The following is an 18,092-nucleotide window of genomic DNA, read 5'->3' as shown; positions in this document are numbered from 1 at the left end:
TATGTACATGAAGAGTTTCATACAGTTCAAAAGTCAGTAACAGTTGATCCCACAAGGCACCATGATTTTCTTTTCTGGCTGTTAAAATCCAGCACCGTCCACTGAGTAATATTCACAATAGTTGCTGATAATGGCTTGTATTTAAAGCAGTGCTAGTGAAGTTCTGCTGGTGCCATGGCACCTCTATTTCCTTCCCTCGCATGCTCACAAAAATCTTCTCTATAGGGTCCCTCAGCCCTCCAGAGCTGATTCTGAGGACACATGGGGGGCTGCAGGGGTGAGAATGGGAAAGTCCCATTCCACTAGTGCAAGTCTCTTGGCTAGTGACCAATATTTCCCCAGCCTAAATACCGTATTTTTCGCTCTATAACACGCACCCGACCATAACACGCACGTAGTTTTTAGAGGAGGAAAATCTGTAGGCATGCCACCCGTAGGCATTCCCTCCATAACACGCACAGACATTTCCCCTTACTTTTTAGGAGGAAAAAAGTGAGTGTTATGGTGCAAAAAATACGGTATTTCATTTGTCTCCTACTACTCTGCCCCTGCAGCAGTGAAGAACTTAAGGAAACAATTTATTAGTACTACTACTATGTCAAAACATAGCACTATTCTTAAATAGGCTGCTAGCTCTAACATGTTCAGAATGAGTACAAAAAAATTGATGGGGAAAAGAAGGGAAAAAGCAAGACAGTGATGCATACTTAAACCTGTAGCATAGTCCTGAATCTGAAGGGAACTAAGACAACCTTTCAAGAAATGACTAATTTCACTGATAAAATTTAAGCTCTCTAGAACACAGGTATTATATAAATTGGCAAGGGCACTGCAACTATAATGACACTACAGTTATTCTCACTAATTTGAAGTGGATTATCAATTTCTTGCTCAGCTTGGCAAGTATTTTGCTTATACAGTACCAACTATTGGAAACTTAAAACTGTGGCGTATTTCTTATTCTATTAACTCGTTATTATTGACAAGATGTCTTTGGACAAAGACATGCAACACATTAACAAATATGAAATTGGCTCCCTATGCTGTGCTAGGGAACAGTGGTATGAAAACTAAACTGAAGGTAACGCCAAAGGAAGCACATCCCTCTTTGAGGCTGAATTTGGAGAAAAATCAAGCTCTATTCAAAAAGCACAAATCTGCCACTGCGTAGGGTATATGGCAGATACACCTTGAACTGGCACCTGAGCTTATAATACTCTATATGCGTATCAGGCAGCATCATTTAAAGCCTCATTTCTTAATACACTAAAAAGAATACAGCCTTATCAACAGCTAAATACCCTTTGGAACAAGAGAAGGCTCTATTTGGGAGGATCCCATTCTTTGACATTACTGATCTGCAGAACAGTTTTAATTGATGTCAATATACATTCAGAGAAATATAGTTGAGTCTTCATTTTCAAATAGCTTGAGTGTGGCACATTCGCTAGCTAATCCATTTTGTATTTTACTTTATATTTTACTGATGTTGGCTATGTTGAGCACGTTTGATGAAAAGGCAGAATACAAATTTAAGAAACTGCAGAAGAGATAACAGCCACAGTAAACAGCGAACATGACAGAATGCTAAAAGAAACTAAATGCTAAATGATAGAATGCTAAAAGAAACAAATACATCCACGCAGTGCTTTTTCTGCTAGGACAACTGGCATAAAAACAGGCAGAGAATTCCTGTGTCACTGGCATAATCAACAATGTTTTCTGCACAGACATCTGGAATACACTATCATGCATGGAGTACTCTCTGAATGATCTCTCCCCAAGTACACAGGATGGGAAATGCTACAGGTTCAGCTCTTCAGTGGACCCATGTCTATGTACTGGGTATTATTTGTGCTAAACAGAGATTAAAAACCACACATATGGTTGGGTCATTAAATACTGAAAAGCCCAAAGTTGTTTTGTTTTTAAGGCAAAAGCATTTTATGATGGAGTCTAGTCATGTCAATGAGTTACTCTGGAGACAGTGATTTCAGAATCTGCCTCAATACAGATAAAAACCACAAATAAATGTTCTGAAGTAAATACCTGGCCTACTGGCTCATTCTGGATTTCCATAATTAATCTGTGTTGTTTGTATGGAAATGGTTCACAAAGCAACCTAAGAGGTAAACTTCGAAAGTGCTGAACAAAAAGTGCATTTCATTCCTGAAAGCATGCCATACCAATGTATGCACATCTATGGCATTTGTTTTTCTTTTTTAAAGAACACACACACTGAAAACTGTAAATAGAAATAGAAGACTGGAGCTTACTGATACTGGAATTTAAATCCTATTAGCATTCTCAGTACTATGTAAATACATTTGAATGTCATTTTAGCAGTATACATTTTATGATAATGGCCAAGTTGAATTTTCTGAATCTCCTTTTTAGTTGCTTGACAGTGCTTCACTCAAAATACATTAGACATAACACCACTAAATTGGAGTGCATTCAAGAATAACTTTTTCTGTAGTACCTGTTTTGAAGGGAGGGTTGTGAATTGTGTTTCCCTTACCCCTTTTCCTCCTGTTGAAGTACTTCTGCCTCCAAATTACTGTAAATGGTGAGGCAATGAAATGACTTAGGGACTTGGAGTGAATATACTTGGAGCTGCACTGTAAACTGACATTCCACACTCTTTATCTCAAACTCTCAAATTATATTATTAATAACTACTTCATTCTTGCTTTCTCAACCTAAAAAGTAATGTAGTTACTTTGAAATTTTTGCAAACAGAAAGCAACAGATGCACACAATGTTAATGTGTTAGCAGCAAACAAATATCACATTAGCAACAAAGAAACACCCCATATCTTCCTTGTTAATACTGAAACACAATGTATAGTTTAACTATTTTCTTAATTTTGTGGCTATGCATGCTGACAAGGGTCTTCAGTGACATACCCCTTGTGTCTGTAGAGACAGAGGTGTGATACGCCGCTTTTCCCATTCATTAGGGCGTGGCTCAGGAGTGGATTCCATAAAATTGCGCTTGAGTTCACTAATGCTAGCCTGATGCTTCAGTAATTCATCCTGGGTCTTATCCAGGTCCTAAGCAACGTGTAATGTAAAAAAGGTAGGACAACATGTGACAAACATAAACCATTTAAAAAAAAAAAACACACACCATGAAAAGTGCCTGGGATATCAAGATTCAGTAATTTACTTATTTAAAGTGTTCTCTTTTTTTTACTATGACATTATGTGCTTTTTCTTTTCTTAATCTTTACAGTATTATCAAATTGAACTACAAGGCAGTTTCTGAGATGTAGAACACTTAGTCACAGAGCAAATGTTTATTTTTGTCACTATAAGGGCAAAATACCCATAATGATGACGCACTCCCTAAAAGTGAAGACCAGGCCACCCAGTCTCCAGATGAAAAGCGGGGTTTGCCTTCACCCCAATAATATCCAGGATAAACACACCATCTTTTGCCCACAAAAGTACATGGCACTATTTACTGTGAGAGGATGGGGATCAAGCATTCTATTAATGTACATTTAGCTTTGAGAGCATAGTTTGCCCCCTCCCCACCACCATGGACACCAGTGACTCTCACGTGAGAAGATGGTAGGTAAAGAATTGTGGCTTCAACTGTTTCTGTGTTGCAAAGTACAGCAAGCATGAGATTACCCATTCTGTAGGGGAAAGCAGTACAACACACAGGAAATGCTGCGTGACCAGAAATAATTTAGGCATCTTGCTTTATCATTTATTTAAACAAACATAGTGAAAGCTTGCACTTCCCAATTCTCCAGCTACAATTCTATGAAGTTCCTTTGAAGCAGTATGTCATTCTTAAGACATGGGCATGGGTCTCTCTCTCTCTCTCTCTCTCTCTCTCTCTCTCTCTCTCTGTGTGTGTGTGTGTGTGTGTGTGTGTGTTGGGGCTAGAATCCATGCTGCAACTAATTTTCAAACCACATCTGAAGGCACCATAAAATAATATGCCATTATGCCGAATGACATAATTCAATCATGCTGAAAGCTGACTTTCAGATATAACCTTGTACTAGAGGGGCAATAAGATAGCATGCATATCAAGAAGAGGGAAGGAACAAAAAGAGTGCCTGGAATATTGGGTTGGGAAGCAGGCTCTGGGATAGAAGAAACACTGGCGGGGGGAGAGAGATAAGTGACAAGGACAGCATGGAGGAAGGACATTTTTCCATAGTCTGTTGGGGGAGGAGGACAACTGGAGGTTTTTTGTGTTGGCATTTAATTAGCCAAAATATTGCCCCCCAAACTTCCATGTGTATGGCACTATGAGCTTTAAAAGTGTAAAAGCAGTAAAAACTTCCAAGGGGTACAACTAGTACCTTTAGTAACAATCTAAGTAACAAAAAAACAACCAATTGGTAGAGATTTATCACAGTTTGAGTCAATAGAGTATTTTCAAAAAGAATGTTGGGTTGAGACCAGGCACATTTCTTGGATTTGTTCAATGCAACGTTATGCAGTACACTTTACAGTGTTTTAGTAAAATTATACAAAGTATGTATTTAGTTATCGGAAGCTGCCAAAAAGCAACATAACATATTAGTAAGGTTACTGTAAATCTGAAGATTTTAATGTAATGTTTTTGCATGTATACAAATAACTGACATCATCTAAATCTAACAGTGCAAATAGCCCAATTTGGATGACAAAGCTTGCTCTTCTGGATCCAGAGTTTTGTTATTTTGAATGCACTATTTGGATGTAATAGGTAAACAATATTTACTCAATATGGCTGCCAAAAGAATCTACCATTCATAATTTCATTCCAAAGGCAATATAGTGCCTCCTGATATCACAACAAATAAAGCACGAATTACTTCATGGTGTAAGTATTATTTTACTATAGAATTAGATTCAGCTCTCTAGGATTCCAGGAAGAGAACAAAGAACTTCCTGGTTCTAATTTTACTGCATCATTTTTTACTAGCATTCATTGCCTCACATTTCCAGTTATGCATAGGAAATGTAAAAGGAAACATGAGTTGAATTCTAGATGGTGCATCCTCAACCATTTTGGCAAGTCTTTAAAAAAAGATTTCCTCCAAATATTAACATCTAAACAGGGCTATAAGTTCTACTTGCCATTCCAAAATGTATTAACAGCTGCATACTTAAATTCATTCATTTACAATGACTAAGATTGGTTTTCAACATGCATGTCCAAGTCGAACACCCCCATGCATTTCATGCACTGTGCCTAGAACAGCCTGCAAGTGACCTCCAATCTCATGCAGCCTGGCAGCCCATGAGGACAGAAAAGTACTCCTTAGATTATACAAACCTCCAACATTAAATTGCTATGTCTGACATAAATATTTTCCCCATCTATTCTCAAGGAAAAGGTCTGTAAAATTAAAGCACACACAAAAGAAGACACGGAAAAACAACAACCCATGATCATCAACACAACAAAAAAGTGTTTTAAGGTTCAATAAATGGGGCTTTTAAAATAAAACAGGGATAGCCACTATGCAAACATAATCGACAGCAGCCTCAAGCACTGATAATAGCAGGCAACAACCAGGTGTAATTGAAAATATCCACCTCCTTGCGAATTTCCTCCTCTTCTATCTCTGCCTATGTAGGCCCAGAGGTCAGCAAAAGAAAACACTCATTAGTGTAGACACTGAAGTAGCACATGGTCTTTTGTTTAGAAATACTACAAACAATGTGCTCTATTTACAAACCTTTATTGTTTTTGCCTCGGATGCTGCTCAAGTTATTAAACCACTGCAGTCTTCCACCTACAACACTGTAGAAATGGCTGAAGTAATTTTTGGTATAGGTGAAATGGAAAATGGAAGATTTGTCTGTCTCTCTACAACCATCGTGTTCGCTTATTTTTCTCCACAGTTTGAAATAATTTTTTAAAATCTGAAGGTGAAGAGATCAGCTTGAATTCTGAACACTGAAGAAGAGTGATTGCAATACCAACACAGAATATATCTGTAGTATGTTTACTGTTAAAAACTATACAGGGGAAATTACATTTGTATTGTTAAATGCTGAAAGATACCAAGAGCTTTATTTGAATGGTTTGTTTTATGCTTTTTGGGGATATCACATAAAAATATATATTGCAGACTTCAGGTATAACATTAAACCATCGTTTTGGGCTCTGTGAATGAGCCAAATGCTTGTGCACTCCCTTCTCCTCCCCACACACTCCAGTTTAATAACTTGCTCTTTAGTTCAAACTAAAGTTTACTGTTACTTACAAACCACCAGGATTATAAATCACAGTTTGTAGCTGAATGCCAGTTTTTGTCTGGAGGGAAAGCACAAACCACAGTTCAGTGCTCTGGATGCAACAGAAAATTATGGTTTGCACTAAATAGGAAGTAACAAACCAAAGTGAAACATGAGATGAGAAGAGGAAATGCAGTACATGAGCAGAAGCTTTGTTCATGTAATATCAAATTATGGCTTGGTGTTATAGGTTAGCTAACCAAGAGTGACTTGCCAGAGGCATCTGGAATACAATTTTAATCAACGTAATTATGTCCCCACAAAATAAAAATGAATCAATATATGAATTGCCAGGTATTAAAACAACCTCTATTAGTTTAAGGTCATTGTTTTAATAACTATTTTACTTTTATCACACACATCTCTTACTAGCAACTATGTAAAGAGGAAAGTATAGTCTGTACCAAACACATTATCAGGATATATTTATCCCAGTCCCACCTTTATCTGAGGTTTTTGGAATTCTTGCTGCAATGCAGTATCAAAAGTGTTTAACTGATTAAATAAGAAAATAGTTACCATAATATACAAATTGGCATATTTGATTCCACTGAAATTAGGGATACAAGTATCGCACTGAACACAGCTGTCTACAGCTGTCCTATGTAGAGTTGGACCACTGGTTTAATTGGCACAGTCCTGTCTGTGTCTGGTTGGCAACAGGTCTCCAGGTTCTCAGTGCAGTTATGCACGCTATTTTGGGGTTTCTATAAATGTTTCCCATCTTGCTGCCTGACTTTCTTCAGAAACTGTACAATCATTTCTGTCTAATATATATTTATAATTCTGGTATTATCAACCACAGGCAGCTAGCTCACCGCAAGGATTTCCCTGCTATAATTTTCTGCTTTAAATCTTCATAGTATGCTTTTTTTAAATACTGCAATTGCATTTGCCCTATGGAATGCAGACAGTGTTACCCAGTCAAAGCATATGGACATAGTCAGGAGGTTTAACTTATCAACATTAACATCAAAGTATAGCTTTTTAAAAATCCATGCATATATAAATTGCATTCAATGTAATCCTGACAATTTTAGCCAAGCAGGAGTATGCTAAACTAAGGTAGATTAAGATAATTTTGTACCTGACAATGTTAAAATTGTACTGGTCAAAATTCAGCACCCTCTTTAAAAACTAAAACAAAAAAAAACTTCTCTCTCCACCCTCTCTACCTACTACCCAAAAAGCTAAACTGAATTTCAGAACTGACACATGGTCAAGTTCAGATGTGATGAGAAACAATGATTTTATTGAACGTATATAATTGGCCTCCTATTCTCTCAATTAACCACAATTTATCATTATGCCCAAACCCAAACTATTATTAACCCTAACTCGGACCTTGGAGCCGAAATTGCATGCCTGATGCACTTTTCTATTGCAGATTTTATGCAGAACTGAACACACTAGTAAGCAATGGCCCCAAATTTCAATCATTTAATTTTTTTCCACCTATATCATTTACAGGTTTATTTTGGTACATGCATGCACTGAAAAGGTACCACAAAGAGTTTATTGATTGAGCTATGGAGTACTTTTTTCACCCACAAATCTTAAAATATTGGGGCACTTTCCTACCCCCCCCCCCATTAAAATCTGATCCGGTGATGCAGATAAAAGTACCCCCAAAGTTTCATTTTTGAAAAATAATCATTGGGGCAAAAAATGCTTTTTTTTGTTCCAGCTTATGTTAATGCATTAGAAAAAAATAAAAATCTCATTTAAAGAGGGGGGAAAACTGACCCAGGGAAAGACATTTTTTTACACCAGACCTTTTGGAATATTTTACTTCATCGGAATGTAGGTTGGAGTAGAAAAGGCACCACTTAAAACATTTTGTTTAGTTATATTATATATCCGGGTTACTAGTTCATGGAAATAAGCCAACAAACCATGGTTTGAAGTTCATTTGCTTCTTTTCTACTATAGTTTACTAACTTGGTTTGGATGTACCACCACTTAATTGTAGCTACCAAAAAATGGAAATGAATGCTTCCAATATCTCTGTGGGTGTAGCAAATGACAAGCACACAAGTTCAAGGCTCACATAGACTCATTCTCAAAATGATAAACAGCTGCTGAACTTGTTCCTTGAACAAGGAATTTCAAGTACTTGTCAGTGCTAGAGAAGAACTAAAAAGTAGGAGAAGAATATGGATCATGGGAAGGCAATTAAATCATTTTTCCCCTCAATAAATGCTAAGCTGTGTTGCAAAGTACTGTGTCTAAGAGCTAATATTTTTGGCAGATCCCATGTGAACGTGCCTATCCAGGAGTGTACCTAAGGGTTAATGTTGGCCCATGTCAACAGTGTAGGCTGAGGCTTAGAATCTGCCTGCCCATCTGCATGCTCCTTGGGCCATTCCTCCACTGCTCTGGGCAGCCAAGCAAACACACGGGCTCCTCTGACAAGGGCACAAGGGACAGTGGGGGTGGGGTATACTTCTCCTTGCCATGGGGGGAAAGGAGCCTGAGATTGCCTCTGATCATATCCAGAAATGTGTGGACTCAGTGGGTTCTGACAGACATTTTGCAAGGAACAGAACCTTCATATGAGAGATGCACACAGGGCTGTTGTGAGATCGCTGTATCCCTTTTTCAGAATGGCTGCAGTGAAACTGTACACAGCTCTTCACAAAGATAGTACACTGGAACCTTGGTTCCCGAATGGCTTAGTCGCCGAACAAATCTGCTCCCAAATGCCACAAACCCAGAAATAACTGTTCTGGTTTGCGAACGTTTTTCGGAAGCCGAACATCCGATGCTGCTTCCGCTTGAGTGCAGGAAGCTCCTGCAGGCAATCGGAAGCCGCGCCTTGATTTTTGAACGGTTTCGGGAGTCAAATGGACTCCCGGAACAGATTAAGTTCGAGAACCACTGGGATATAAGCAGTAGATGTATGAGAAGATCCTTAAAAGGACCATGTGAAGTGAAAAAATTGTGAATGCTTTTTAAAAACACTAGATTTTATGAAGATAGATGCGTAAATATCTGCAGAAGGAATACTTTTTTTCAAAAAAAAAATAGGGCGTCTGCAGCCTCATGCTGAAAGGATGAAGGTTGAATTTCTCTCTTAGTACACCCAAACAAATCTACAGGCAAGTGGCAATTTAGACAACAAAGTTACACACCTCCTCTTCCTCAGCTTTGTCTTTTAGAGCAGTGTCATTAGAGGTGGTCAGAGAAATTGCCTTAGGCTCCAGGTAGCAGAGGGACAGAGCAACAGGAAGGGACAATGTGAGTGAGAAAGGAATAGACTGGATGGTACAGAGAAGCAGCACAAAGATGAGGAAGAAGGAGGGAATGAATGAGGGAGAAGTAATGGGAACATAATGCTGAAGATAAGGTGGGAGGAACGAGATGCAAACTTCTGGAAGGCTAGGAAAGTTAATGTAACCATTCTCATCAAGCAGAGAAGGGAAATTGAAGGGAAAAGGTTTGCTTGCCCTAACTGGAAAATGAGACACAGAATCTTCATGATCAGTATTTTTATGAGCAGCTCTCTCTATAGCAAGAGGGAGACAATGGTCAGCCACCAAAAGATCCATAAGTTCCAAGTGATTAGTTGGGAACTTCTGTTCATTTATACCATGAACTGGTGCTTCTTTCACAGGGCTGCAGACTATGGTATCTGAGGGTGTATACATGGGTTTACCAAAATGATCATCCTCTGAAATGTCTGAAAATACGTCCATTTCAGGGATAGCAGGTAGGTTTTGGGAACAAAATGAATAAGAATGATTGGGAAGTGAAAGCTGATGTGTGTATGTTGACTGGAGGAGGGGGAGAGTCCAGTCCCAGATGCAGATGAGAGACCATGATATAAATGCACATTTGAGGGGCAGAAGGAATGCACAAAAGAGGGAGGAGGGAAGAAACTTGTTAGTGAGAACATTTATTCAGAAGTAGGGACAGCACTACCATTACAATATGGATGCCACAAACATTCATTAGTCCCAACTGTATTCAAATACAACAAGATATAATCCAAATACCTGGATTATATCAGCTCAAAAAGATTTTTATTTTTATTTTTGCCACCTTGTAAGGCTGTGAAGAATTCTGTAGTTTGGAACTGTAGTAGTGCAGTCACAATAGATGAAAGCAGACAGACATTCAAAGCTTCTACAGAAGGTGGGCAGGGGAGAGACATCAGCATGAGGACAATGTTTCCAACTACAGGTTTTCCTTTGAAAGTGCTAAATTTAAAAGTGTAACCGTCAAAATACAAATATTCCACAGATAATTCAGTGGATTACAACCTAAAAAAAAAAGATTGAATCAAATCTCAAAGTATTCTTAGTAAAGTGATTCCACGCTGTGTGTGCCAGAAAAAGCTCAAATTAATGCATGTTTATAACCTGTCAATATGGAAATGAAAATAAAGTTTAAATGTCCATATCTCACATTGATTCACCTCACATTATAAAATAAATTTCCTAGTATTGTGCTTCAAGCACACAAATGATAAAAGCTAGTATAAAACGTGTGTTACACTTAATTATGTTTTCTTCTGCACAGAGTTATTCATAGAAGATGGCAGCTGTGGTTGCATAATGTAACTATAGGTAGCACAAGTATGAATAAATCATAAAATGAATTATATATGCAAATTGATTTCACTTTCACACAACTGAATGGAGCTAGTTGCAGGGAGTTCTGAAGCAAATATATTAGCTCTGCTCCAGAGCAGCTTATTACCAAATAAGATGCCCTTGGGCAAGATTGCAGGACTTTACCTGCTCTTTCCACTACTAAGAGGTGATGAACACAGTCCCTCTCTTTTTGGTGCCAGGTACACTAATCTAGAGAAGAGTAACTGCCTTCTAGAAAAACTGCTCTTTAGCAGCTTTCACCAGTTTATATGGGTGCCTTAAGACATGCACAGGGTCATCCTGTGCAAAAAACCCAGCCACAAAATTATTAGCTGAAGTGCAGCTCCACTAGTGCAGCAGTTGGTTTTAATCCATTTCCAAAATCAATTATTTCCACAAAGCTGAAAAACATCAGCAATCTTACCTTTCCATCTCCTAATTGTGGCATTTTACTTATGCCTCCATCCTCATCTCTACCTTCCCCATCTTTTGATTTGAACTGTCCGGAAGCATCAAAGATCCTATCACCATCAGGCCCCACAGCTGTAGCAGAAAAGTCCTTAAGCAGGCTCTGGTCTGCAATACCCACTGGAGCTACAAAAAAATAGGTTTAGTTAATTCAACTATGTTTGAGAGAAATATTCCACAGTACCTTGCTCTTTATGAGACAAGTATTGTCTATTTTTTAAGATTCCAGTGTATTCTGGTTTTAGTCAGAAAATCAACGGAAAAAGAAACTGGGTACATGATATGCCAGTAAATAGTTTGGGTGAAAAAACCTTTGGAACATTTAAAAATATAGTGACTAAATGTTGAAGAAAGTGATTTGTTTGTTTGTTTGTTGTAGAAAGTTGTGAGGTGCTAAAGGTCAGCTATAAAGGTATATTGGCAAATGATAACATCAAACCAATATCACTGGACAATTTTCATACATTCAGGAATGAGGAGATAAATCAAAAGATCACGCATAATGCTAATGCTATATTGACAATATTTAATGTCCACCAGGAGGAGGGGCTCTAAGACAAAGCAACTGTAGTATTGTAAAAATGAGACACATTCTAATAACTCAGGTCTATGAATGTGTTTCGATACAAAAATGTTTCAATATATTAAATTCCATCCTGGTACATAAACATAATGGTTTTATACCCTCTGTAAGTGCTGGCCCTAAATGCCTTACTAACCATTATACACAAGAAGTTTATCTGAATATTCAGTTTTAATTTCACTGAAGAACCTATGTGCGGCACATATTAGGAGTTTACTGGTTTTGGTTAGACTCTTACCACCATCCAGACTCCTGGAAACACGTTTGCTTGAGGTCCGCTCAAAGTACGGCGCAGGTCTGTCTATGAGAGTGCTAGCCTGCCGTGTCTGTGCTTGAGTACGCCCACTGTAGCGGAACTTGGAACCTAGCGTCAGGAACTTGGCCTTAGCAGGCTGCTCTGGAGATACAAGTCTATAACCCCCAAAAGAAAAAGGAAACAGGTCACCATATTCAAAGGTATTTCAAAACTAAAAAAGATCCATATTCCAAAAGCATGTCAGATACCTACTCAGGCATTGTTGCTTTTAGAGCATTGTGGGAGCAGGGCCAAATAAGCAGCCTTGCAACTTATATTGCATATGCAAAGTAGTCCTTAGTCAGTGTCCACACATGGGCTCATGAGCCAAACTGGATTGCCTGGCAGGCCAAGAATGGCTAGTGGGCCAGAGTTCCTCCACCCCTGTCTAATAAACATGGGGTTAAAACATGGAGGTGGCCTTCAAGAAGTGGTAGCTACAGCCATGCACTCGTCTGAGGTTAACCTTCTTGCAGGCCCACACAGGGCTAGTGGGAGTAGCCAATCCCAGTATATAAAAAAGCACCAAAGTTGTCCATGATTTTTGACTTTTGTTCCTGTTGAAGAGATTAATTAAGAACACTTTTCTTTTTTAAAAAATGGGTTGAAGAGCATTTTAAAAAATGTTTCTTTTAGTACTGCATGGTTACATGCCACATGCACAGTGGAAAAATGTGAATCATTTTTCATTTACAGACATAGCTCTCCTCTTGCTATAGCAATAATTTCTGTCTTTAATTCTCTACCCTGCTGAGATAAACTTTTAATCTCTTAATAAGAGAAAAACCTAATTACTTCCTTATTTGGGATATTTTCAAGGATGCTTTAATTTACCAATCTTGGTGATACAAAGAACTGAAAAGTATGGGTACAAACTTCGAAAATATTCTCCAAATCGCACAGAATATTAGGTATCTCAGACATTTAAAACAATCACCAAGAAGCACTATATAAAAGTAAATTAAAACTTTCATAAAAATCTTATAGTACAACCCTTACAGACCAGTACTGTTTTAGAATACAAATGAGAGACTGCATGTTTCCCAAGTCACACTACTTCCTGCAAAGGGAGATAACATATAACATTTGAACCTAGTCTTCTCTTCCTAACAAGCTATCTGAAAATATGAAATGCAAGTTTTGCATTAGATCTATGTTATTTTGACACCCTGTCTTCAGATGGCAAGCAAAAGGAAATGGATATGTAATATATATTTAATCATCTCTATTTACCCTAAAAATAGTGTATGCATACAAGCATCCAGCACATTCCCCAAAACAAGAACAAAAAAGTTGGGTGCATACATACTAACCTCAAAATTCTGTGCTCCAACATCTCAAGCCAAACACAAGTACTAACCACAAGCCTGGCTTAAGCAGAAAAAGGTAGCATCTGTCAGCTTTCCCCATCAACATGCCCTGTTAGACCCCATGCCTATTTTCTCCAGGTAAAGGAGGAAAACCACAGGGTTCTGTAGATTCTATGAAACAGTTCCACCCAAGATTTCCCAGGCTAGGCAATCTTAACTGGCCCCATGAAGGTTAGTCAACTGCTACTACTAATAAACTACTCCACTATGGGAACCTTCTGGTCTGAATCTCCTCCTACAATGGTAACAATGGCAGCTAAAACTGCTGCATTCTTTTGCTAATCAACTCCTTAGAGTCAGCTGGCAAAGCCATTAACTAGATGACTATGGGAAGATGACTAACTAAAAGCAATGGGAAGATAAGCCCCTGATAGTGATGCTACCGAGTGTCCATTTATTCAAAAGGGATCTGCATGGAACCCCTGCACAGTATTTCCAGTGAAATGAGTGGCAGTGATAGAACAGTATTTGCCCTATCCCCATACCTCATCTAAGGGGTGTGGGTGGGTGTAATAAATACGACCTTTCTAGAAAGACAGCTTTAACTATTAGAATTACACTTGCTGCAACAGTTATATTGCTCGTGTTTATGTGAATAGTCTTTCAAAGTCTTGCTGGCATAGCTTTTTTCTTGGAACACACAGAAGCCAGATTATTTTTAAATCAGGATGATTTAAATCTGCGGATTTTCTGCATGGTGACCATCAGTAGGAACAGGATTTGATACATGCAGTACATTCTCCCTCCTTACCCAAACAGCTATTTCTGATTGGAATAGAATCCAATTAAATTGTATTCTATGAAAATGTCACAGAATAAATCTGTAACTTGAAATGGTCTAAAAAGAGGCTGGCCGGACAGCAAATAATATTTTTTCCCTGTTTAGAGAATGTTTTAAAAGTCAGATCATACTGTATTCATTTATTTAGAAGTAAAATGGAAATATAGTCCTGAATAAATCTGTTTAGGATTACAGCAAAATCCGTCGAAACAATACAAAATCATGCTTCCCACTGCCAGCTATGAAAGGAGAACCACCACCTCGAAGGACTGCAGAGCCTCTTCTGCTACAGTCAGTAGTTGGAGGCTTTTGATTCATGACCAAAACATTAATCTAGCCTTTGGAAACCCAAAGAGCATTTCACCAACTTTGGCTGATGCACTAGCGGGACCCCTTCCTGAATAACAAGTAATTCCTATTCTGAGCATATTCATTGAGATTACTAAAATGTGCTGCATGTGGGGCTGCCTTTTAAAAGCCTCAGATACGTCAGTTCAAAATACTGCAGTGAGATTACCAACTTGTTGCAAAAACAGAATCATATACATGTTTAAACTACACTGGCTTCCAGTCTGTTTCTGGACAGCATTCATACTGCTGGCATTAACCTGGCTTCTGATCAGGGCATCTGAAGAATTGTTTTCACCTGTATTAACCTGGCAGTCTATGGAGAACATAAGTCTGACTATTGGTGGTTGAGTGGATGACTACTGGAGACAAAGCTTCTTGTTGTGACATTCTTAATATAGAATACTTTTCAAAGATGTGGGTTGGCAACTGTGTTGCTTTCCTGTATGGACCGGGTAAAAACTGGTTTTAATACTGTTACTTTTATTGCTTGACTGTATGAGCTTTAAATTATGTTAAAGCTTGCTGTTTTAATTACTCTTTTTAAATGAAGATAAGCAAATCAAGAAAATGAACAACCAAATTGTCATTATCAGTACAAAATGGTCTTTGTCATCTAGGTATTGCTCCTGGTCCACTCAACTTCCTCGACCTGCATTAAATGCATTATTTATGCTTATTAATGAAGGTACTTTCATCTTATTATGATATACTTCCATAATCTGAGTGATGACCCTGCTGCAGAATCATTTTTATTTAAAATTTATATCCTGACTTTAATTATTTTTTTACCAAGTGAACTTAGGGGAGTTCACAAAACACTTTTTTATTACTTCTTTCCCAACATCCCAATTTCCCCTCCTTAAGAATCACACTCAGAGGAAATCCATTATTCTTATTTGCAGGTGAAGAGTTATGCACCACACTGATGGTGACATGTACAAACTACATATAAAGATGTCATGGGTACATACAATCTGAAATACTGTAGTTTCATATTTGCCAGTTCGAGCTCTCTGAAAATACTACAGCAGTAACATGGTTCATGATTAAAGAGAACATCATATAATCTCAACATCGTTGAGAAGTGAGAAAAAAATACTCTAAAAGTTGTTGTGTTTCTTTAGTAATAGTGGAAAATTTGCAGAGGTGATTTTACTCAGCAAAGATAGTTAGAAATTTGATGGTTCATGTATTAGGATGCAGGATATTACCAAGTCAAAATAAAACAGAATGTGGGACTTCCTAAAGTTTGTTTGCTTTTAACAGATTGCAAATTTCATTGAAACAGTGGCAGGGGAAGGGTGTCCTCAACCCACAGGGCATTTTCAATCAAAACTGCCCTCTCAAAGTTGCTATTCTCCCCAGAGGATATGGTGACCCCATAAACTAAGGAACATTTTAAAAATTACCTATAAAATGTATGATGCTCCACACAAACCTTCCATAATTTCTTCGCAGCCCGATGGTTTGGCAGCTTAAACCCAATAGTACTCTCGAACTGTTCCATCTATAAAGATTACAAACACCAAAATTAGCACAAATTCTAGAAATCACTGTTGTCTAGTCTTACAATTTAAGAGTGCAGTTATTTCAACTACAGCATATCTCCCTTCTCAAGATTAGAAATACTCCAGAGTTTTCATATTTCTAACATAACAGCACTGCTTGAATTGCATACAGTAGTAACTACACTTTTCCCCCAAAGAGAGAATGAATACATTCACAAGCAACTCTATAGGTAGTAGCCATATTTTTCCAAGATCCAAAAAAGGCAAGCTCTTTCTAAACTAAAGCTTGCTTGCTGTGACAGCAGAAATTGTTGCATGTGTGCTTTAGCTGTTTCTCCGTACATATATAACATACTAGTATCATGGTCTATTATAGTAAATTTCCATCAAAAACATGCAAATTGTTTTACTTACAATATGAAATGCTGCTTACATAGGAATTAATGAAAAGCATGGCACTAGCACAAAGATTTAATAAAAAACCAGAGTAAATGAATGAACAGCAAGACTAGTTTCAGACTAGATAGTAGGATTGTAATTTCCTTCAAGTATTGTCCAGAGTTTCTCAGTTTTGTACATAGTTCAAGCAGGCTCGAAACTACCATGCTATTTTTAAAACTAAATGTTTACACATTTCTCAATGTTAGTTCCAAACGGAACTGACATTTGTTTTTGAAATCAGTAGCAGTTAACTCTCAGAAGCTGAACTGCATGTTATGGGAAAAACCTACTCAAATGGTAGAGTGTTCTTAAACCACATCATGAACTTCCCTAAATATAATTCAAACCACTCCAGTGAGACCAAATCACATAAACTAAGAGCTGCATAATGGCAGATGTGAGAACATGGCAACCTTCCATTACAGTAAGGAAATTTACAGGGCAGGAATGTGTCCAATCATCAGAAAGCACACTGCAGACATACTGAAACCTTAATTATCTATGCTACCAGGGATGAAACTGTATTTGCTAAAAAACTATACCAAATGGACATATTCCTACATTATTCACAATGCAAATTGCTGTAAGATTGGACCTATTTTCAAAGAACTTCTGGGCTGAAAGTTATAACAACAGAGTGGCAAATTATGCCAGTCAAATGCTTACCTCAGTTGGTCGGACTTTAATATAGAAGTTACTGCGTTTGTAAGAAATCTTCAGTATTTTGGGCCAGGCAAAACGATTGATTCGGAGTCTGTCCTTGTAAATGAGAAGCCCATTGGCACATACCCCTAACATGATGTCAACACCTTCAGAATCCTATCAAGACAATTGTAAAAGTAATTTCTATTGGAATATTGAAGGAATATGGAAAGAAGAAGACAAAAGAGCAGGAAGGTATGCTAAGGTCATTCAAATAACACTTGGAAAATCAAGGAGCACTGTATCATAGGCAGGAAAAAAAGTCTTAAATAAAGACTTAAGAAACAGAAGTTTAAAAACCAGAAAAAGTATAATGTTGAACTAATACATTTTGTGGTTATGAGCTGAAAAATAACTTATTCTGGAAATATAGAGATAAATAACAAGATTTTATGAGAGGCTGGATACAAGAGAGTAATAAAAGCAGGTTTATCAATTATTATTATTATTATTATTATTATTATTATTATTATTATTATATTTAAATACTGCCTTTAATCCAAAGATCACAGGGCAGTGATCTTTGACAGAGCCCTTAAGACTAATTGAGTAGCAAAGACAAAATGTAACCTTTTAAAGAGTCAGCAGGAAGTGATGAGAGATTGAAGCTAAGAAAAAAACAGTGATAGAAAAATCTAAACTTTCTAAAGAATAAATCATTGGTTTTCAACCAGTATGCCATGGCACCATGGGGTGCCTTGAATGATGATCAGGGGTGCTGTGAGCAATACTGGCCT

The 18,092-nt window shown here is 37.6% G+C and overlaps 2 protein-coding genes across 10 annotated transcripts in view; both read right to left on the bottom strand.

The window, feature by feature from the left end:
* Positions 1-18,092, bottom strand: part of EPB41L2 (erythrocyte membrane protein band 4.1 like 2) — an 81,141-nt gene that overhangs the window by 13,246 nt on the left and 49,803 nt on the right. For 4 of the 9 annotated variants that reach the window (XM_082216061.1, XM_082216068.1, XM_082216064.1 and 1 more), the window contains 6 exons: positions 17,320-17,472; positions 16,114-16,211; positions 12,146-12,318; positions 11,281-11,450; positions 5,291-5,353; positions 2,911-3,057 (listed from right to left, as the gene is read on the bottom strand). In XM_082216061.1, coding sequence (XP_082072187.1) covers positions 2,911-3,057; positions 5,291-5,353; positions 11,281-11,450; positions 12,146-12,318; positions 16,114-16,211; positions 17,320-17,472 — 804 coding nt within the window. Of the gene's footprint in view, positions 1-2,910; positions 3,058-5,290; positions 5,354-5,553; positions 5,587-11,280; positions 11,451-12,145; positions 12,319-16,113; positions 16,212-17,319; positions 17,473-18,092 lie in introns of all 9 variants that reach the window. The other 5 variants (XM_082216066.1, XM_082216069.1, XM_082216067.1 and 2 more) reach the window with 3 other exon arrangements.
* On the bottom strand, positions 5,593-10,160 carry LOC309528681 (uncharacterized protein; the record flags this gene model as incomplete). The annotated part of the gene is made up of 1 exon (XM_082216288.1): positions 5,593-10,160. A coding segment is annotated over one exon (789 nt), but the record flags the coding sequence as incomplete, so codon positions are not given.

Source organism: Podarcis vaucheri, assembly GCF_965113315.1.
Source record: "Podarcis vaucheri genome assembly, chromosome: 3".
Classification (NCBI taxonomy): Eukaryota; Metazoa; Chordata; class Lepidosauria; order Squamata; family Lacertidae; genus Podarcis; species Podarcis vaucheri.
This window is presented reverse-complemented; position numbering and strand designations above follow the sequence as displayed.